Below are 23434 nucleotides of genomic sequence, written 5' to 3'. Positions count from 1 at the left end.
AGAAAAAATGTTCAAATTTTAAAGCTAAATTATAGGGAATTTTCTTTACTATACACCATAACCCTTTAGAGATCATCATTATTAAATTATATGAAAATCATATTATTATCATCTTTATTAACATATGGTAAATTAATGTGGGGTTTGATATAATAGTTATAGCTTGAAAATTATAACCAAATATTATAGGTAGTTTGTCACACGTAGCAACTCGTCCAGCCTTCTAAACACCGAGGAAAACACTTCCTGATCCGTTTGTTGGTTAATGGTTGTGTGCATGCAGATATGGGGGATTATTCTAATTTTAAATATGGATTTTTAAAAAGTACATCCATTATAAATGTATCCCTGCGACGACGAGACTACCTGGTAGTCCTTTTTCAAGTCAATCGTGTTATTTATTGCTTATAATGAAATAAGTAAAGAACAGAGGAAGTTGACAGGGTTTTATTGGCTACGCGGAGAAGTGAGCTAATACCGTTCATTGATCATTAGCTTTCTACTGCAAAGACCTGGACTGGAATTAACCTTACATTTCCGTAACTGTCTTGGCGGAGCGACTTGGTATTATGCACATGCCACGTGTAATTCAAGGATCCCCAATTCCTGTATTAGTTCTGCCATATTGCCCCAGAGCAGGTCAAAAGTAAATCTTAGTAGACCATTCCATTTCATATCCTAGTCACATTTTTGTTTATTTTCAGATATAGAAGTAGGTTAATTGTTGACACTTAAGATAAATTTCTTCATCAATCAAAAGTAAAAAAAAATTGTAAAAAAATATTTGTCGCTTAAATAATATGCTTTGAATTGATCGGTTCTTTGTTTTCTGCAGTGGTTGGGTTCCTTCCTATCGTTCGAAAAGAAACAGGATATATGCAACAAACAGTTCTAAAAGAAACACAAAATAAATGAAAAACGACAGACGCGCTAAAGAAAGAATCCAACCATTTCTTTTTTTTTTTAATTTTCAATGGGATACATTTACAGAATTAAAAAAGGGCAAATATTCTCGACGTTCCTTGCGTGCCCGACACATGTTTGCTCTATTACCAGTAACAATCAAAGGGCACCAAATCCTCTTTTTCTTGAACCAACCAACTTTTTAAAGCCATTTCAGTCAATGGTCCATTACTTCTGCAGTAAAAGGTTCGTCATGTGTAGCTAGCAAATGATAGCGACATGAACATGTTTCCAATGCAGATTTCACCAGTTTTCTGCAGCTTTTACGATCATAGGTCACACAAAAGACGTTGCATGTAATTTACATGTCGCCCAAAAGCACAAGAAACTGTCAAAGACATCATGTGTAGTGTGTCTCTTTTACCTTTCTTGTGGATCCATAAATTGGGTTTGACCACATTTGAACCTTATAATCGGACAAATTCTGCAATTCAATCGAACTCATTGATTTCATTAGCGGATATGACGAATTCTTGTCTTGTTCTGACGTCACAAGACCACAGCTCACCCTGCCCTGTTGTGGCGCCCTCTTTGCAATTGACTGGTGGATTCGGTAGGGGCGATGAGTCGGCGGTTCCGGTCTCAGATCGATGTCTTTGCTGGAATCTGATTCGCTGGTCTCGTGAAAGGTGCGGTCATCCGAGTCCGTGTCGTAGACAGAGGACATGGTCATGTAACCCTTGGAGTCGGCCACGCCGTCAGTGCTTGAAACCGAGGCCTGCACTTCCTCTTTGTCCATTAAGTTTGTATAGTCCTGCATACATGCATGAAATTGAAAACTCGTTAATATCATTATTTATCAACAAGATTAGTGTGACATTCAAGTGTTTGTATCTTTATAATCGTAATGGTATTGCCAATCAAAATGATTTTTACTGGGGATATTCGGGGGGAATAAAATGACAGCTATTGAATGATGATGTAGGAGATCAATCTGATAAGCCCTTCATTTACACCACCCCCACTTTTCCCCTGTTTTTTGTCTCACAAGGACATGCTTAAATCTTTGCCAAGAACAATTTATCATTTAATCTTTCATTAAAAGTTTTCTGATTTCAATTATTGATTTTTGTCGCTAAAAAGAAACACGAATACACGAATGAGCGGTTGATCTGTAAATATAGACGCGCTAATGAATCCATATTACCCTGTCAGCCACGTGCTGAAGAACGGTGTCTAATCTGGCCTCGATGTCGTTAAAGGACGGCCTGTCGTTGGTAAGCTCTCCCCAGCAGTCCAGCATTAGCCTGTATCTGCCCATCAGGCAACAATAGGAAAAAGTTAATACTATCTCGTAGGATACTAATCCGTGTGGAAGATGTGAAAAGTGCACAGAGACCGTGAACTCGGGATCAGAGGGATTTTAGACATTCTATAAGACAGTATAACATGTGGAGGACCATAATGTCCCTGAGAGAAATGAACTGCAGAGCCTCAAGATAGCCTTGACATAATTTCTCTTAACAAAGAGAACAATGTACATGTATACTGTATACTAGTATATGAACTTTAAAATTACAGATAAAAAACACAGCAATAACTTGGTTGATATTATAATGTTTTGGGAAATAATCTTATATTTGTTCGATCTTCGATAGCTTTGATAACACAAGCGCCATATTGTGACTTAAACATCTAAAATGCATCTTCATACAAAACATGTAAAACTGCAAAATTTAAACAACCAACGTGATTATATTTCAATTAATACTATATTCATTGTACTTTCATATATGTAGACTAATACCATACATACATTTTATACCTAAATGAACTGTTACAGCAATTCTTTCACATATTAGTTAAAGTTTCGTTCAGTGACATTTTCAGTGACATTTGCGTCCAGGCATGTGAATAAAACTTGATTTTCTTGTTTGTTTCGTAAAGCTACATAACTTATACCATAATATTTCAGTTTTTAAAATGACATGGTGTCAGACTTACAAGTAGCCTGGACAGGAGCCTGGCTTAGGAAGGCGGTAATTGTTGGAGTACATTTCACACAGGGACTCAACTGGGATGCCCGCGTATGGATTGCCTCCAAGTGTTACTACCTCCCACAGAAGGATTCCGAAAGACCACACGTCGCTTTTGATGGAGTACTGGCCCATTAGGAGGGCCTCGGGACTCATCCATTTAAATGGTAAGCGTCCCTGTAACGAGAAAGATGTCGAACACGAATGTACGTTTATTTATATCAGTATGTTACTTGTAGGTACAAGAACATGCACAAGTATTATTAGAAATTCCACAAGGTTTCAAACTTACCTTTGAAACTTTGAAATAATAGGCTGATTCGTACACATCCCTGGAGAGACCAAAGTCAGATATTTTAGCAATAGGGTCTGACGTAAGAAGAACATTACGAGCGGCGAGGTCTCGGTGAATACACTGGAATGTTTCAAACATAACAACAAAATATCCCAGTATTCATCACAACAGTAGGCCAATAAATATAATTCACCTACATTCAACACATTATTATAAAAAATATTAGATACTTATATTAAGTAGGATGTACGGCCATCTTGTACATTTTACGGATTTTTCTGAATTGACATTTATTTTCTGCCAATAGTTTTTTCTATGAAAATATAACGTCAATGTGTCTCCATGGACACAGAAGTTCTAAGTATAGACTGGATTTTTCTTGTTTTAAAAATAGATCCTATGTCGACTGATTAAAATAGAGTAACATATTTTGAGGCAAGGCTATCACTTGAATAAGCACAATTCATATTTTTTTCTCAACAAATGGTTGTAAAAAGGACACCAATGAACCTGCTTCACATTTGATCAGATTTTTAAATCTTAAAAATAAGTCTGTAGCTGCGCAGTTTAACAGCTGTTCTGAATGATTAAAAGGCATTGTCTTGTTTTTGTATGCACACTTTTCAAATAAAATGACATGTATCACTTCATATTTATTGCTTTTATATCTTTTGGCAACATTTTTGGCCAGTTTCGGGCAGAAACAAGCCAGTTCAAGAAATGTTTACATTCTTATCCTCAAATGTGCAAGATGGCCGCACACCCCTCATAACACATTTTAAAGTATTAAAAAAAATTTGAATGTTGATATTAAAAAAGGTGTTCAAAAATCTACAACAAAGATTATTTTCAAAGAACCTAGAAATTGTGAAAGATGTTTGCAATAAACGACGATTTGACAGAGTCTGCAATGGCAGAACTCGTTATTTTACTTTTAACTTTTCTAGATGGCACATTCCTTTTGCCACCTGCCAAGCAAACATAATCAGAGTCCTAAAGATCTCTACAGCCGTTTTATCGTTGCCAAATCTTGGAGCGGTCAGTTGTAGATTTGTGAGAGATGAACACTGCCTTAGATACGAGAGAAGGTCCCCATTGGATGCAAACTCAAGCACCAACATCAGTGTCCCTGAAGGTTTGAAAGCAAACTTAAGATACCATTTAACTATAAGAAAAACAACTTATGTAAGTATACATTAGAAATATACTGTGGAATCCATAGATTTCTTGGTGGCTCAATTTTTGTGGAATTCGTGGATACCTTTCATCCACGAATTAACATCCTCCACGAATTAATAAATTAGGGTAATAAAGTCATATTACCTCTGTAGGTTTAAGAGAATACACGAAATTACGTCCCCACGAACCTGTAAAATTTAAGCAATCCACGAAATTTGGCCCCCACGAAAATTACTGATTCCACAGTAGTTATTCCGCTCTTTTGTTTTTCGCCTACTTGCATTCCGTTCATTTTTTAAAAGTATTCATTGGTTTATTTATTTATCGATTACTTTGTCATTTATCTATTTATGTTTGTTTCATTTTCAGAGGGGTTTGTTTTGCAAAATAACTCTGGTAATTAAGGTTATTACAATAGTCTTTTAGATTTAAACCTGCTGGAATTGCTTTAAGTTCCTTCATAATTTTGAATATCAATCATTGTGAAAAAAGGTATCCAGATGACAAGATATCATACCTTTTATTGAACACACACCAATTAGCTCAATGATATTAGGATGCTTTCCCACATACATCATATGATCTAACTCCATCTGCAATGCCTCTTTTTCTTCCCCATTGGCATCTTCTGTAAGTAGAATATCAAAGAAACTGAAGTTGTGCAAACTATACAGAACCAGAAATCAGCATGGGGATGAGAGAAAAATGACTCCATTGTTTTGTTTTCACGATAAGACATATAACCAATGACATTTAATGAAGAAATAGGTCATCGGCTGGGCATGTTTCAGATAACATTTTCATATATTTTGTATTATAACATCAGTTGATTAAAAACCAAAGAATTCAATTAAGTAAATGATATAACACTTCATAACCAATTGCTCTTTTCTTCATCTAATATACCGGTATGCACTGAAGTGCATGTTTAACTAAAGATAAAGATATACTTCAATAAATTTAAAAAAAATAAAAAGTCGAATGTTTTACATATACATGTAACTAGATATCTACATAAAAATCATTTTAAAATGAACACAATAAAATATATAAATTGACCGTTTTATTATCATTTACTGTTAAATTTCTTTTTTGTTAACAGTTTTGACCGTCTCTATGCTTTACGACCCCTAACGCTTCTGTCTTTGCCAGAACCTTAACATCCAGAACCTTAGCACCAAGGTTTACATTAACATTAAGGTTCAAGAACCTTAACATACAACAATCGTTTCATTACTTTCGTTCCTTTTTTATCAAAGAAAATAATTCTTGTAATGTCTGTTAACCAATAAAAGAAAATTACAAACTACAGAAATAATGAACGAAAAGTGGCGACTCTTCACCTTTGAGTCTCTTCACAGCTACTCGTTTTGTGTCTCTGTCCTTTGTATTATGCAAATGGCCCTCGTAAACCCTTCCAAAAGCCCCCCTTCCAATTAACTTTCCAATCTTCAACTGGCTTGAGGCAACTTCAAGTCCCTTATAGTAATTTTCAAGTTTTGTAGAATAAACTAGTGATCCATGGCGTTCTTCGTTCTGGTATGAATCTTGACACTGTAAAATGAAACATAACATTTTTTTGTATCAGTATTTTATTGTCATTAGAATTAGAATTGATTCTATCACGCACTTCCTGAAAATCATTGATGGATTACATTAATCATATTTTTGAAAGTAAAGAAAGATGTTAAACATTAACTGGACATGAACCATAAATTGAGGATGCATTTTAGTAAGCAGTACTTAATTTTGTTTAAAAAATATTAAACAACCAAAGAACCTAGCTTTAATACAATAACATTGTATGATCGTGATGGAATAATCTGATAAAACATGTCCATTCGGTGTTTTTAATGCACGGTTCATTTTGTAAGACTGTTTCTACTGGATTTTGATTAGCAAATCATGACTAAATGTTACAACATCAAAGAGTCGGCGGAATTATACAATTATTACATGCTTGCTTTAAACACATTTCCTTTTTAACCTAGAACCGTACAGAATAAAACACTTAAATTCCAATGTTTAACATATTCTTCTGAGGCTTAAGCTCTTCCTACCCGTATATGTACAGGGAATCTGATGCTTAATCTCCAAGGAAAAATAATTGCGATTACAGAGTCATTTTACAGGTATTTCCTCTCTTTAAAACACATTAAAAGGATTTAAAAATCGCCTTTTTCATACTATTAGAGGAATAAAGCTGCAAATTCTGCCCACCTTTAGCTTTAACTTTTTAGAACAATATTTTTTTTTCAACGAACAAAGCGATCTGATGATTAACTGAGTTGTGGGGACACGTTTAATATAATTTTAAAATTGTCTGTCTTATTAAAAGTTTTAAAATGTACTAAAATTACAAAATGCTCAGAATATTTATGTAAATATCATAACTGCACACCGTGGCTACATATATCTTCTTAGAACATTTACAAACCGCATACAGTATTGTTACATTATTAAGTCATATGTGAGTGAAAAGGAACTTTCATATCTTACATATTATTTTCTTTGGAAATACCAAAACCTATGTATACTTATACTTTGAATAACAAGTTTAAAAAGTTTCTATGCCAGTCGGATTTTAAGTTAAGTTGAAAGGGTTTTTTGTGTTTTTTTTTGGGGGGGGGTGGTTTATAGGACTTTCCGATTTCTGATATGTTCTAACAAGGTTGCTTGTAGTTTTTCAGTTTTTATCTTTATTGTATATATTTTTCCGCCAATCATAATTCTTTTGATTCAAAAGAACAAAAGCAGTTATATGATTTTAAAACTCTTTGATATTTTGAAAATTAAAATTTTACATGCCGCCACTTTTGTTCATCTTATATCGGATGAGTTCATTTAAATTGTATATTTCATTTGCTTCTCATATCCAAACTTTGTGTTCGTATTACTTTAAATTGTAAGGTAGGTAAACCATACATTCAATTCGCATCGAATGTAAAGTATGTACATCTTTCGGAATTTATTGACAAAGTTAAAATAAGTCGATGAACAGGAAGAAACCTAAAAGAAAAATTTCTTTAGATGATGTATACTGTCTAAACAATGCATGCTTTAACACTGAAATCTATATTCCATATAAAGCCAATCTCGTATTGTGACAATAGAATACGGTTTTAAAATATAGAATTGCTCAATGCAGGTATCTGTCAAATACTAGTATACTAATTTAGGTTCCCTTTGTGTTGTAACTTACCATTAACTTTTGTGAAATGCCATAGTTAGTTTTGTGGGTCTGTTTGAATTTAAAAAATGCGAAGACTACACCGATAATAAGTAGAGTTACTGCAGTACCCACCACTCCATATATCACACTATCTGCAAGAGAGCAAAAACTCTATAAAATAATCTAAAATCAAATCAAATTGTTTTGTGGGAGTATACTTTAACGTCATTTAAGACACGTTTCTTACGTAAAACTTAGCAAAAGTCTACTTATAGTTAGATGAGATATTTATTTTGATTTATTTGCCTAAATACAAATGATGCTTTTGAACTATATGGCAAAAATGCGAATTTCGTAGATCTTTGCATAGTATTGTTCCTTTATAATATATTACTTTAATTGATCTCTCTCTTTCTCTCCACGAAATGAACAATGTGTCATTCACTTGGAAACTCGAAAGAACGATATTTTTCAGATATTATTTAGAAAGAATAATTTTTAGCTGATATACCTGAATTTTGTGAGGTTTTTCCATATAGTGTACTTTGGTCTTTTTCGACAGGTGTAAATGTGACTGTTGATTGAATACCTGGAGCAGAGGAAGAAATGTACAAGTGCATATTTTGTGAAAGACAATGTTTATGCGATTATTACGATCATAACAAAAACTTATACAATGCAAAAAACATATACAATAATACAAAACTCAGTAACGACTCTTTTGGAATGTCTTAATGAATATTTTTATCTCTCTTATAGTTATATAACTATACATGTACATTTATTAGTTTATTTTTAAAGGCGCAAGCTTATTTGTACTTTTTCTCCTCGGATGAACTCATAACATAACTAGGAATGTTATGTATTATATACTTAGCAAACAATATTATTATATAAAAGTTATGACACCATGACATATTTATCTTTTAACTCTTGTTTTAGATAAGTTAGTAAAAAGCACAACTTATGTATGTATAACAAGAATGCATTAAGAACGTAATGTGCAAAGCATACTTTGACATAATAAAAAACAAAACAAAAAGCACTCTGTGCATCTTTCTAAATGAAGACAACATTACAGAGAGAAAGCTATTAGAATTTGCCATTAACAAAGTAATTAGGCGCAGTTGTGAAGTTAATACCAATTATCGACGGCTTTCCAACACTTAATTTCTCTCCAGATGAAACTATTGGACCAAAACCTGTAAGTCAATGTTTGTAGAGTTAGAGCCCACGGTGTATAAAAACAACCTGTCATCTACTCCTTATCAAGGTTATGCCTTAACATTACAGAATATCTTGTTGTATGATATAACTTAAAGTGTAAAAGAAAAAAATTGTAAGATGACTTTCAAAATTCCTGCATAGATGTTTTCTTTTATAGGTAATAATGATGCAAAAATTTATCCAATTGTTACGGTTTTCCCCTGAAATGGGTGATTTACTGACAAACAAAAAATAAAAGATAACTGTGTAAATCAATTCTACTTCGAATTAAGGATTGCTAAAAAATAGATTCTTCATTAAAAAAAACCCTCTCTTTGATTTAAACAGGTCATCAATAATAGCACATTTCCGTACCTCAGGCGATATTCTTAGTACTTTAAAGTCGAAAGGCTTTTCAAGTAAGCGTATATTTTTCCGATAATATTTTACGATAGTTAAAAGAGCGTTTATAACTGTGAATTAACAACTGTATATAGCAAATTAAAATGCGTATCACCGAAAGTGTATAGCGTCCATAAAAAATTGTCTCTTTACCTAATCTCACTAATTCTTCGTTTTCATATCGCTGGCATTTTCGTTCTTGATCAGACATGATTTGAAATTCTCCATGCTGGCATACGCAGTGTTCAGGCGAAGTACTACCATCCATGCTGGTAGAGTATTCGGGACAGGGCGTACATGTCCTAGGGCCAATTAATGGCTTGAATGTTCCTTTTGGGCACCCTTGAAACATAATTTATACATTTATATTCTTACTTAATTGTTGATTTTTTTTGCATACATATAGATGTAAGCAATCATATACGTTTGTGCTTGCTTGGTTTGTGTTTTATACGTTTGTGCTTGCTTGGTTTGTGTTTTATTGAGGTGTATATATCACGTGTTCATGTAGATGTTATATCTAATGAATATAACTATACTTGTTAATATACATGTATTCCATATTTTCTTTCATACTTTTGCAAAGTCCATCTCGTAACGAGTGTCCGGATTGACAGACACAGTTCGATGATCCGTCAAATAGAGGACTTGATCCGCTGGGACAAGAGGAACATTTCAGTGTTTGAATCCGATTAGAGCCTTCTGTTTCATTGTAACAGTCCACTAGACGAAAAGATGTTAAAATGAATGAAATATTACAGAGGTTTATGTTTTCTTTTGTATTTTAAGTGATTTTCTATAAGTGTTGTGTACATAAAAAAGGTATAAAAGATTAAATACTTAAAGACATTCTGCAATTTCTCTTACTGGAAAGCAGAAATAAAGTTAGAGGAATTGAACGCCAACGTACCACTGCATTGTTGATTGCCTTGATTAAGACAGAAACACTGCGATGTACAACCTGTAACAGACCATATACGGTGTTAGCAAGATGCTGAGAGAGAGAGAGAGAGAGAGAGAGAGAGAGAAATTCTGTTCTACGTACCACACCTTAAACCTTTCATATCAAAATCTTTCACTAGGAAGTTAGACCCGCTCTGTGTACAGGTTAAGGCACATCCTACGGACTTGTTTTGCTTAGAACATTTCTTCTGAAACCACGCTATCATCCATCTGTTTTGACAACTACAGCCTAATGGATTTTCTTTGAGGACTCTGATATAATCAAGCAAAGAACAAGCTGAGCATTGTTTAAGGCAAGATCATATGAGATCATATGTTTCAGTTGCCAGCCTCCCAGATATTATTATCATTTCAATAATTGTCAAAAAAATTGGACGAGGTTCAATTCTGATATTAGATGTTAGAAAATTATGTTCATGAGATTATATTATATCAATTGCCATCCCATTTACACAAGTTGGAAAATAAATCTGAAGAATTGCAGTTGTATAAGTTTTAGCTAAAAATTGACAATTTAAGAATGATAGCTATATTTGTTTTAATACACTGTACTAATTTCATTAAAGTAAGTACTTCAGAATGTAAAATTTGAAATTTGGCCTAATGAATGAAGATAAATACACAGTATACTTTTGTTATAAATAATACTAAAAGCGTAGCTTTGAATCTTATCAGAGGAAAGATACATGCTTTCCTTTCATAAGAAAAACTTACAACCGGTTAAAATCCATCAAGTGAAACAACATAGACATGTCTTCCGGAAGTGACGTAATCAGGTTTCCTGAGAGCCATCTGGAAATTTACAAAGTTTGGTTCTGTAATGCGCCTTTAAACATTATACAAGTACATGATATCTTAGAACCATTTCAACAAGAGCTTGGACTATGGGTAGTTGTGTCAAACAGCAGTGTGACATAGGCCTGTCGATTTCGTTGCTGGCAACTCAGCCATGGCTCTTTAATATCAACAAGATTTGTCTGGCTTTCGAGCTAAGACTACGCAATCTGTGCATGTTTCACGCAAAATCGGCATCATTATTTACTTGTTTTGATGCACGAAACAAACAGTTACGGCCTACCGAAAGAACAAGGTCTTGTTAAAATGGTTTTATGGTAAGATAAACTACAAGAAAATGATAATGCATGTTTTACTCATTTTCGATTTCGGATTATGATAAAAGGACAACATGGTAATTTTCTTTAATAAAACAATTATTCCTATATATATTTTTAAAAAGAGGTATAGTATATGCCAATATCTCTTACAAAAATGACAGGCGTTGAAGCTCATTGAAAGCGTTTGTCTGAACTGTAGTAATTCGGTTGTTGGAAAGATATCTAATAAACAAAACAAATAAAATATTTTGACAAGATTATCAAAGTTACTTCACAAACTTGTTTAATTTCCTTTAAATATACCACAATGTTCACCGAACTAATATCAATTTTTTATAATAGTAATTTACATAAATTATTTTATCTTCATTTTGATCAATTTCAGTATAAGAATTGAAAACCTTACAAATATTTCAGAGTAGATAAATCTTCAAATGAAGGTACACTTCCTAAGTCGTTGTTACTTAAGTCTCTGGAAAAAAAATAAGCCCCAAAAATGTCATTCTACATTAGAATTCAAGTTCATTTAACGATTAAATATGTGTAGCTGATCACTGATCAGGTTACCTTTGATTAAAGATTGCTACTTCTTTGTTTTGGGATAATGGAATTTTAGGGCATCAACCATTATTTAATATGTTTAATTTGATCAATTTATGCCATGTTTTTGTCACACATCAACCACTATATTAAGTGAATATAAAACAAAGTGTTTAACACTATATTTTTGTCTGCTAATCATATAAGCAATATATTTGTATTATGTCAAAATTGATGTGTAGATCATGGTTAATAAAATGACGATAATATTCCTTTTATCATTGGTAAAATTTGACACCGACACTCAAAATATTGAAATATAAGTATTATTAATTATTCAACGTATGCGACAAATGTATTATTATTTTTTTTTTTCAAACCAAATATTAGATTGAGTGCATTATGTGAGTTTTTTGGCTTGAAAATGGCTTTAAAAATGCATGAAACAGCATATCAATTATTCAGACGGATTGACATTGTTACAATTACAATGTTTTCGGTTTATTGCTTTTAGCAAATACTAATTTGTCTCAGCGGTTAATGAAAACTTCAGTAGCATTGCCTCGTAACCTTCATTGATTGCAATTCAATGAAAATGTGCATTGTTTGAGACGTTTAAAACAAATCGACGATATATTGATACACTTCTTCTAAAAGATTGCAGAAATTTTGTCTGTAACTACATGTAGTAAAATATCAATGAATTGAAATACCTTGAATATTGAAAATTAAAGCAATATGAGCGGTATTTTTTTTTTTTACTTTTTCTGTAAAAACCTGCTAGTATGGTAAGTCTGCCTAAAACTTAAACTTTTATGATAAATAAGGTTAGAAAAAATCACTAATTTTTGTCAGAGGAAAGATATATCTTCTAAGGAACATATAGCAAATCAATTTTTGTATAGGACGACAATAATTCAATTTTGCTCAAAATAAGGCTCCTTATTTAACGGCCCTTTTCACCAAAATTTGGCGAAAAGAAATTAAAAACCATGATATTTTTGTCATTTTAGTAGAAAATAACATTTTCGTTAAAAAAAACCTACATGGAAATTGCAGCTCATTTTGCTTTAACTGCTGTTAAATTGATAATTTAATCAATACTAATCAAAGTAGTTCGTACTCACAAAAGCTGTAGGTTTCTGAGATTCACCAAAGACAACATCGGAATTTCTTTAAAATTGTTGTTTTCTAGGTATCTGTCAAAATTCAGAAGCAAAGGCCAGAAATAAGAGTAACAATGTTCACATAATGTTTGCTGTGTACACGACTTCGTCTTGTTTTGTTCATGGTGTTATTTGAAGTGATTCATTTTATGATATCAATACAGTTTTCTTACAGAGATGTTAAATCTGTATTCGTCATAAAAACATTTTCATTCAGGATCTCCAGTTTATTGAAACACAGCTTTCTACAAAATAAAAGACACAGTGTATATGAAATTGACTTTAATCATAATCATGCGCGGATCCAGAAAATTTTTCCAGGGGGGGTCCGAAGGATAATTGTGTTTGCCAGGGGGGGTCCGAGGCATATTTTCGCGATAATTTTACTATGTAAATTTAATAAATTTTCATTTTCCAGGGGGGGTCGGGACCCCCCCGACCCCCCCTCTAGATCCGCGCATGATAATTATATATTTAAAGTCTTATTCAGTTTAGATTTTTTACATGAACAGTGCATTCAAATGATATAAATGTATTAATGCAATGTGCAGTAAATCAACAACAGTTAGATGATTCCTGTATTTAAAGCAACAAATAGGTGATAAAAATTAACATTATTTCATCTAAAATATTTGTATAATTCAAAACTTTAATAATGACTTGAAAAATTGAAGGTGAAAGGAGAAATACTTACAAAATCCGAAGGCTTGAGCAATTTGTAAAAGCACTTTTGTCGATGGAATGTATATTATTATGGCAAAGATCACTAAATAAGAAAAGATGTATAGAGACAAAAATATTTCAAAGTATCTATCAACAGCGTAAATTGAATAAGAATATAAATCTCACATGATCTTTTTACATGACAAACTTGTAATATCTATTTATAATTTTGATAAAAATATTCATCAGAAAACGTTTCAAATAGTGTCGTTAAACAAGTAAATAAATTTCTCCAAATGTTGAAACTCATAATACGTCTTCAATATTGTAATGAAATAATGCTACCATATTTCCTTTAACATTTCATTCATTTGACAATTTGCAGTTAAACACAATATTTACTTAAAACATTTTTTATATCTTGATTTGATATACAAAAATAAATTGAAACCAATAACCGGTATATTTGTGAGTTAACGTCTGGAAAAGGAAATGAAAAAAAAAAACGGTTTTTTTTTACTGTTCAATTGTTTGTATAGGCTCATGCATTTTTCTTTTCATTTAAAACGTACCTAATATTTGAAAAAAGTGCATGCATAAAACATCATTTTATTTAGGTGAACAGGTGGAACAGAAATATATTTACTGGTATTAGTACAGTAGGAATATCAAAGCATAATTCACTATCCCATTATACATACCCTCTAATATAGTTACCCGGCTGTAAAGATTATAATATTCCTAAATATAATAACTTGAAATATTTACGTTCAAAAGAGGTCTTCTTTGAGATTGTATCGGCTGAGTCTGCGAATTAAGAAGAATGCGCAGACTCTCTATCAATATTTATTTTGAATACCCGTAAACTAAGTCTACAATTTATTGAAGAATGATTATCGTTTGCTCTTTTTCTTTCCCTTCTAGATCCCAGACGTTTTAAACTTTATGACGCCTACGGGAGGTAGCAAGAGTACGGAGTTCAAAAGATGTCATCAATTAGATCAACTCACTCTGCAACATCAAACACCAAGCAAAATTGGGCTCGGTATCCTAAATACTACTTACAGTTTTTGTAGAGTCGCTAGACTCTGAACGCCGCTTCCTTTCACCGTCGTGATGTCGTGGTAATTAACGGAACTGCAAACGGATAGATAACAAAGGTACAATTACAATATTAATAACAGCAATTTCCTTATCCGGAAAATGACGCTCATCTAGTCCATTACATATCGCAGTTCTTTAATAACGATCCATTTAAAGTCGCAAGTAAGTGTAAGAGGTCGTTTTGAATTTCATTACCATTATGAGGTGGACCATCTCCTAGATTGATTGCCGGTAAATTAAAGTTTTAATGTATAACATGTACTTTGTCGTGACTTTACAAACACCACTGATTCATTACTCAAGTTTTGAGTTAACATTTGTCAGTATCTGTTTACAAACATATCTATTCACTGCATGTTTGGAGTTAGTTATATGGTCAACGCTCTAAACCCCCAGACAAACAAATTTGATGTAAAAGATGCATATATTTATCTTAAACATGAATTTATCGCAACATAAATTGTACGTTAATATCTCTAAAATCAAAACCATATATAGTTTTAGTTTAAAGAAACCTAAATACAATAAGATTCATCGGCAATGTTACGTAATATTCATAATTCAAAGAACGGAATTTCTTTCCAGAACAGATTACCAAATCAAAATCAAAAAGTTTCTTTCCAATTACTGTTGGTCTTAAAGAGACACGCGTAGTTACACACAAACCCATGATTTCGCAAATATCGAACATTTACATGGTTTCCACATTTTCATATATCATATGAAATTATGAACTTTTGAAAAATTACGGTGTTCAAAAGTAAATAAATCTAATTAGAAAGAAAACAATAGAGTTAAGCGTTAGGCCAACACAAAAATATTTTTCGCTTCATAGTCACGCAAGCGCAGGGGAATGTTAATACTGCAACTTGACATATAACGAGCTATGAGCCTCTCAATGAGACCTTGTGTCTTCAAAAACTATATATTTTAAGGTCTTCCGTTTCCAACGGAAGACCTTATAGTGATTGTAGTGTTTTTTGATTCTTTCTTTCTTTCTTTCTTTCTTACTTATTATTTTTTCTCCTTTTTTTTGGCAGAATTTCTCAGAGATGGCTTGATAGATTTCCTTGAAATTTTTAGGGATGATTGAAAATGATTATATCTCGAGTCTTTTTTTTTTTCTTCATTTTTTCAAAAATCAGTTCTGGTCGTCCGTTTCCTGTCCCGCGTCAAAAAAACCTTGTTTCCTCGAGATCTCAGTTTCGGCAAATATTTGAACATCCATATTTTGTGGGATGATAGACCTATAGTTGTAAATATGTTTAAACTTTTTTGTTTTGTTTGTCGTAACTTCCGGTCGTCACCGGGAGCACTTCAAAAATGATTATTTTTACGCATTAAATTCCTTTTCCATATAATAAATATATATAAGTATAAATCTATACATAGGTTATCTATGCGATGTTACATTAACAAAAAAATTCTACTTCCGGTGAGATATCTCAATTATCTCAGGTAGCATTTTAAAAACACATTTTATTCCCACGAGATCTCAGAGACTATAAGTGATATAAACACGAAACGTTCAGGGATGACAGACATTTGATTGAAGATGTGTTTAATTGGTTACATTTAGTTTTCCGTCACTTTCGGTCCACACAGGAAGAGTTCAAACAAATCGAGCTGTTAATCAATTTAACTTTATTCCTTTGATATTTGTAATTAGTTCGATAAACAATAATTTACAAAAGGCAAGTATACAAGAAATATTTAAATCAATTTACATTGAGCACTTCCGTTTTTCCGTTTCCTGTCCCGAGACAAAAAACCTCATATAGACAAGATCTCAAAAACGGTAATGACTTGAACAACCAAACTTTGTGGGATGATAGACCTATGTATTTACATGTGTTAACACTATTTTGTTTAATCCGGCGTAACTTCCGGTCGTCACAGGAAGAACACCCATTTTTGATTTTTTAAAAATAATTTGGTTATTTTGCATGGAAGTAACATTTTAGCTATAGAAATGCGAAAGGTCATCTACACATGGTAAAAAAAAAACAAAAAAAGTTCTTCTTCGTTGAGACTTCTCAAATATCTCAGGTAGCCTTCTTTTTTAAAAACAAACTACCCATAAGATCTCAGAAACTGTGAGAGATCAAGGCACAAAACATATATTGATAATGGACATTTGATTGAATATGTGTTTAAGAGGTTTCATTTGGTCGTACTTCACTTCTGGTTCTCACTCAAAGCCTTCGAGCGAAAGAAGTTTTCTTTTTTTTAACTTTAGTTTTCTTAAACATTTTATTCAATTTAATGAACAGTAACGTACCGTAGGGTTATGTGCAAAAATATCCTCTTTCAATTTCTTAAAACACTTCCTTTTGTTCGTTTCCGGTCCCGAGAAAAAAACCTTTTCTCAGCAAGATATTATAACTAAAAGAATTTGAACATCTAAACTTTAAGGAAAGACAAAACAATGTATGAAGATATGGTTACTATGTTCTGTATGATCCGGCGTAACTTCCGGTCGTCACAGAAAGTAATCAAAAATTGACATTTTATCTTTTTGCTATATTTCTTGGGAATTCCTTTACAGTATATATTTTGTCCATTTTCTGTTTAAAAGAGAAATGGATATTTTGTACAGATTAAAACATGAGGAACGGGAGACCTTTTTGTTGCTATAGCAACAGAATCTAGTTCTCTATATAAATGCATATTTCTTTTTTTACTGACATCGAATAGCTTTATACATAAATCTTTTAACAGAGTGTGAATCCCAGTGTTACTATTTTTAAACAGGAATCGCAATAACGTGACCCTAATATCATTGCCCTTCCGTACGCTGAAATTTTGCATGCTTATTTTTTCGTTGTCATTATCAAAAACTTACACATCTATTTTGAGTCACCATGTCACTATAATATTCGCCTATTTACAGGTTTTACGTACGATCCTTCCAATCGGAAAATATTTCCATCGTGCCTTCTTTATGCATTCGTGTTTGGTAACATAAAGCGCAGTTCCAATTAAGTATTTCAAATTGTATGTATGATATAGTGGTGTGTCAAGGAAAAGGTAGGTTAAACACAAAGAAAAACAATAATTTGAAATCAGAAGTCATGCATCCAGGTTATGAGGGGGTGGAAACAGACATACTGTCTGAAAAACGTCGGATATGAACGGCATGAACACCGGACATACATAAATCGATCTGCGACTCTATTTAAGGTACTTTTATGACACATTTAGTTAACATTATTGAATGTGTTACCATAGGCTTAAATAAAATCTCTATTCATCATAGCCATCACTGTTTTTAATTGTTGGCAAGTTTTATCATAGTTGGAAAGTACAAACATGGTGTGTACAAACCATAAAACCGAAACTTCTTTTTTTTTTATTTAGTGGTTTGGAAATATTCTTACTCATCTTTTCTTTGAACGTATGCTCTAAAAATCAAATAAGTGTAAATACTAGAAGTATTAACTTGAAGAATTATTATTACTTATTATTACGAATTCGTTATACGGATATAACGAAGTAAATCCATTTGTCCTTATGACTTTGCTGTAACCGAGTTTTACTGTATAACTTATTTTTAATTAAATTGTTTATAAATACCAGTTATGAGTAAATAGTTCTATCAAATCCATTTTCTTTATGAAAACAAAAGTATAAAATATTCAGAAATGTTATCAATATATCTAGAAAAAAAAGTTTCAATTATACGGATCATGTTTCCCAAGGCAAAAAAAAAAAACCAATGATTGTCAGTTATCAACCGTGAATGTTCATGAAAATTAATATCTTGTCCCATCAAACAGGTTTGACAGTCTCTTATCTGAGAGAGTTTGAATACATCTCATAGATTTTGGACAATAAAAAACACAATTTGGCATTCTGTATGCATAGTTTACTATGAACAAGTGTCATATTAAATCTTTATTCTGCTGAACAAAAAGAACTTTTTCTCATATAAATATCAAAACCATATCATGCTCATGGAGATATGAAACTATTATAATGACGTTTATGGATGTCGGGGATATAAGTCGTAAAAAACGAAATGAAAAAAAAGAAATTCGGGGTGGGCTAAACTAACTTAACATCTTGACAGGCGAAAAAAGGTGATCATTATAGTTTATGTATAACTTTGCAAAAAAGTGGAGGGGCTTAGCCCTAGCTCCGCTCCCCCCCCCCCCGTTTTGACGCCTTTGATATATATATATATATATATATATATATATATATATATATATATATATATATATATATATATATATATATATATATATATATAAACATTCACCTTTGTTTATTCCGATTTTGGATTGTGTGATCATATCCAATAAATACCCTCCCAATGTATTGTGGCGCCATGTAAAACATATCAATCTAGGACCCCATTTAACCCCTGAATCTATTCTTCAGCACTTACATTGAATATATTTTCCTCTTGCTGTTTTCCAGAAAAGGTCGCAAAGCTTCATTGAGGTCATGTATTGAGCAGTTCTGTAAAGATCTACAAGTGAAAGAAACAAATTCATATGCATATATATATATATAAAAAAATTAAATTAATATTCATGTAATCAAATATTTACACATTATGTATGTCAAAATGCTATTTTTTTTTTAATTCATGTCATTTGTAATGAAAAATATTAAAATAGATGCACTAATTATTTGGGACGCAGATACCTTCTTTTATAAATTCTATGTGCTTGTATATTTTTCTTTAATCATATCATACGGATTATTTGAAAGTATCGGTGTTAACATCATACATCACTTGACAAGTTTTTCTTGTAACATTTACGAAGGAGGTCAGAAGTTTTTAGTTATCGACAACAGAAACTTTTAACGAAATTTGAAATAACCCTCCGAATTTACAAGAGTTTTTTTCTGATATAAATATGATCTTATGATTCCGATAATTCCTTGAAAATGAGATAGAAGTCTGAAAATTGTCATTATTATGACAAAGTTCTTATAGGATTCGTAATTTCTCATATTCAGTTTTAATAGAAAATTTTATTTATAAATGTAACGTTAATTTCTTTAAATCAACAATTTTAAAACGATACAAGAATTATAAGAATGTAAACCATAAGTTCTGATTTATAAAATTTTTAAGCCAGGCATAAGGATACAGAAACTGATTGAAATTTTAAGATAAAATATTTTGATGCATATTTGGATTTCTTCACAAAAGAATAGCTACTGTGGAATCATGTTATTCGTTGGGGTCATCGTTCGTGGGAAGCCAAAATTTTCCTTGTTCGTCGGGACGTAATTTCGTTGGTATTTGGTAGTTCTTTTTCGTAAATGAATACGTATTAAATAAATGCTTGTATATACTTCCGTGGGAACCCACGAAACCCACGAAAATTGGTCCCCCACAAACAATGATGATTATACAGTAACAGCCAAAAAATATTTTCTTCGAAAAATTGGGGTCATTACCTGGGTAATATAATTCTAAGGCTCTTAAAAAAGTACTGAAAATCAGGCTTATTTTTATAGAGAAAATGAATTCGATATACTCTAGACAGTTGTCTATTAATCATGCATCGGTTTCTTCTTTCAAGATGCTTATTTGGTACATCGTCATTTTTTCCTGTGAATGCATCCTGGATGTGACAAAAAACAACGCCTTTCTACCATCGCTTTGAATTATTAGAACTACAATTATTCATTATTTAACCAATCCATGAAAATAGAAATAAGGATATGTCATTGCCTAAGTAATCAAAATAAATATTTGATATGTTCGTGATATATAGTACATTATGCTTGGTAATTGGCTTTCATATATGGTTTAATATTGATATGATTAAAAGAATTCAAAGCACCGTGTTTATCTTTCAAATGTCGGTGATGAATTTATTATTTATGCATTTAGCATCGCTCTGTAACCTCAGAAAATTCACAAGAAACCTTAAAGGTATGATCTAACTATGCATAATATATGCTAGGCTGAAGCCTTTGAGTATTCAAAATATGAGTAGTAAAAAAGCACAGGTAGTTAGACGTGCCAACCAACACCCTTAGAAAAAGCTGAAGACTAAGTTATATCAAAAATGTAAATTGCTTATTGATTAATTCAAAAATGACAGTAGATATCTTACAGATCATGAAGTTTAGGGAAGTTTCCTCGAAATTCAAACACTTCTTTCAAAGATGTGTTCATCATTTTGCTGAAATTGAAAAGAATGGTATGTTGTACATACGTTGACAGAATTTAATATAATCTAACTATGTTAATGGGAAAAAACAAAATCAAATTTAGCAAAAAGCCCTTTGGGCGTATTTGGTTTGGATTACCTTTGACTGTATTTGATTACCATATAATACGAAAAGAATGATTTCTTATTCTTTAATAAGATTCTGATTAGATAAAAACACCAAGTGGTAAAAGGAATTTTTGATAACTATCATTATCATTTTCACCACTTAACACGATTGATAACTTACCATCATATCGTTTCCATACCAATTATTGATTAATACCAATCTTTGATTTGAATTTTCCTTACAATACTTTTATTGGAGCTCTTAACACACAATGAAATTGATACAATAATCAAGTAAACTGCACATATCTGTTTACAAATACAACTTTTTCTATTATTTAAATTTCGATAAAGAATATTACATTTGACCACTTTTGATTTTCAACTAATTTTTAAGGAAAATATATTTTTTTTCATGGACATATTTTTGTAATATTATCTTTCTGTCTGACATTTTTTTAGAGCATATTTGTAGGCAAAATCGAAGGTCATTACAAAAAATGATGTCGTGCAACGTCGTAAATAACTGTTTTCAGAATAAAAAATATATATATAAAAGCGAAATGCCAACAAAAATTTAAAGATAACTACATCGGAAAAGGACAGAAAAATTAAATGTCTAAATGATAGATTGCAAAAAATGCTGTTCGAGAAGATTACACAATTTTGATTTATTTTACAAGCGACCATATGAACTCGGTTCAAAAGTCTCAACGTTTATTTTATGAAAGCTACGTATCCAAGTCACTGAAGCGAATAATAAGGAATTCGAAGAATCGGAAACCCGGAATTAGAATACAGATAGTCGTTTATATATATGACTGTACTGTTAACCCTATTCACTGAGTAAAACAAGTTTATGTACAATGGTGAATCTGGTACAAAATGTAAATGCAGATTTTAATGAATCACTCTAATTATCAAAATTGATAATTAATAACGTACAGAGTGAAAATCTGTAGCTGTAGTAAACCGATTTACTGAATTTGTTAAAATACATAAACCATCTTGATATTCAAACTGTCGAGATATTATTTGTTTTCTGGTCACTAAAAGTGAATAAAATTATAATAACCTTTAGCTAGGTTAATAAAATACTATAGTAATCAATTAATGATAAACTAAATTAAATATTATAATCTTAATATGAGGTTAAATGATTAAGAACTTACAACAATTGAAAAAGAGGTGAACACAGCGGAAATGCTCAGTAGTTAAGAAAAAGATAACAAAAAACAGTTAAGGGTCATTTTAAATATTACTTTTCACTTAAATATGTACATGTTATGATAAATGCAGTACCTGTAGTGCAAACTGGTACAAGAACTAACCCTGTGAATTTTTGATAATTAGTCAAAGAAGTATTATGCAAGAAAACATTCTAAGAGTAGATAGTACCTATTATATATACCTCAAACATGTACTCACATATTTTCTGTACTCTCTGGAATTTCAGATAAAACTTTGTACAAATTCTTTTGTTCCACATTCGAGCACCGAACGTAAGGCTTTTCTCCGAAAATACTTCCACATAAGCATGCTTTAGGACAAACCACGGGCGTCAAAACCGCCAGTTGAAATAATTGGCTCAGAAAAGCAAAAGTGACTTCCAACACAAAACACCTGTTAAGAGTTACATAGAGAGCCATCACTTTAACAGCTGACTGAGGAGAAAGGTTCGATAACGCGACTGCTTAGCACATTAAACAATGGGGATCCAGTGATTTGAACTTCGTATATATGCTGATAAATATCGATTTTATGTTTTGTCCCTTAAAAATATAACAGCATAAAACAATTCTGAAAGATGGTTTGATATTTCATCGTGAATGAAGAAATTAAAAATAACAAGCATTGACCTGTTCTTTTGAACTTATGTTACACCCAAAATGATACTAGTAACACTCATTTTAGTTGCAAATTTGGTTTAGTGTTTCATAAACATTTTGCAGTTATTTTGTATACAGCGTTCAAAGTGTTTATGAAAAATATGGATATAAAACTATTCATGGCAAGAACTTTCAATCATTGTGCAAATTAACAGATATTATACTCTTTATTTGTAAGACCAATCTTACTTCAAGATTTGATAAATGGTACTTTTTATCAACTTTCAAAAAGAATGCATCTTCTATGGATATTTTCTATTTTATGATTTCTGTGAAAGTTTTGAGAACATTGACATTTGGTATGATAAGTAAAATCAAATTCAAAAAATACCTGGTATTCTTGTGTACATTTAGTTGCTATCCTGGTGGGCATAAGTTACTTGTAAGTCGACAGTAAAAGGCCTCTATGGTCTTTGCTAGTTGATTTAAATGCAAAATTATTGGTTTTATTTCTAAAGTATTTAACTGCATTTTTCTTATGAATGTTAACGTTCTATTCTGTCAGAGTTATTTTTATGAACAGTTGTTTGTGGTCTTCTTCATGCTCTAG

At 31.8% G+C, this 23434-nt stretch overlaps 1 protein-coding gene across 2 annotated transcripts; it reads right to left on the bottom strand.

Annotated features, from left to right (window-relative positions):
• Window positions 1-513: 513 nt before the first annotated feature.
• LOC128160026 (ALK tyrosine kinase receptor-like) lies at window positions 514-22658 on the bottom strand. Of its 2 annotated transcripts, XM_052823274.1 has the most exons (24): window positions 22424-22658; window positions 20831-20899; window positions 19138-19221; window positions 14706-14777; window positions 13672-13743; window positions 13151-13222; window positions 12939-13010; window positions 11678-11743; window positions 11422-11493; window positions 10871-10948; window positions 10239-10408; window positions 10104-10154; window positions 9770-9916; window positions 9347-9535; window positions 8728-8787; window positions 8097-8174; window positions 7616-7737; window positions 5757-5967; window positions 4931-5041; window positions 4167-4363; window positions 3232-3354; window positions 2908-3116; window positions 2111-2216; window positions 514-1717 (listed from the first exon to the last, which is right to left on the bottom strand). In XM_052823274.1, the coding sequence occupies exons 1-24, from the start codon at window positions 22642-22644 to the stop codon at window positions 1304-1306; spliced, it is 3066 nt and encodes a 1021-aa protein (XP_052679234.1). In that variant the 5' UTR covers window positions 22645-22658; the 3' UTR covers window positions 514-1303. The 2 variants fall into 2 exon arrangements, with proteins under 2 accessions (XP_052679234.1, XP_052679235.1); XM_052823275.1 differs by lacking the exon at window positions 8728-8787.
• Between the last annotated feature and the right edge of the window lie 776 nt (window positions 22659-23434).

Source organism: Crassostrea angulata, chromosome 8, assembly GCF_025612915.1.
Source record: "Crassostrea angulata isolate pt1a10 chromosome 8, ASM2561291v2, whole genome shotgun sequence".
Lineage (NCBI taxonomy): Eukaryota > Metazoa > Mollusca > Bivalvia > Ostreida > Ostreidae > Magallana > Magallana angulata.
This window is presented reverse-complemented; position numbering and strand designations above follow the sequence as displayed.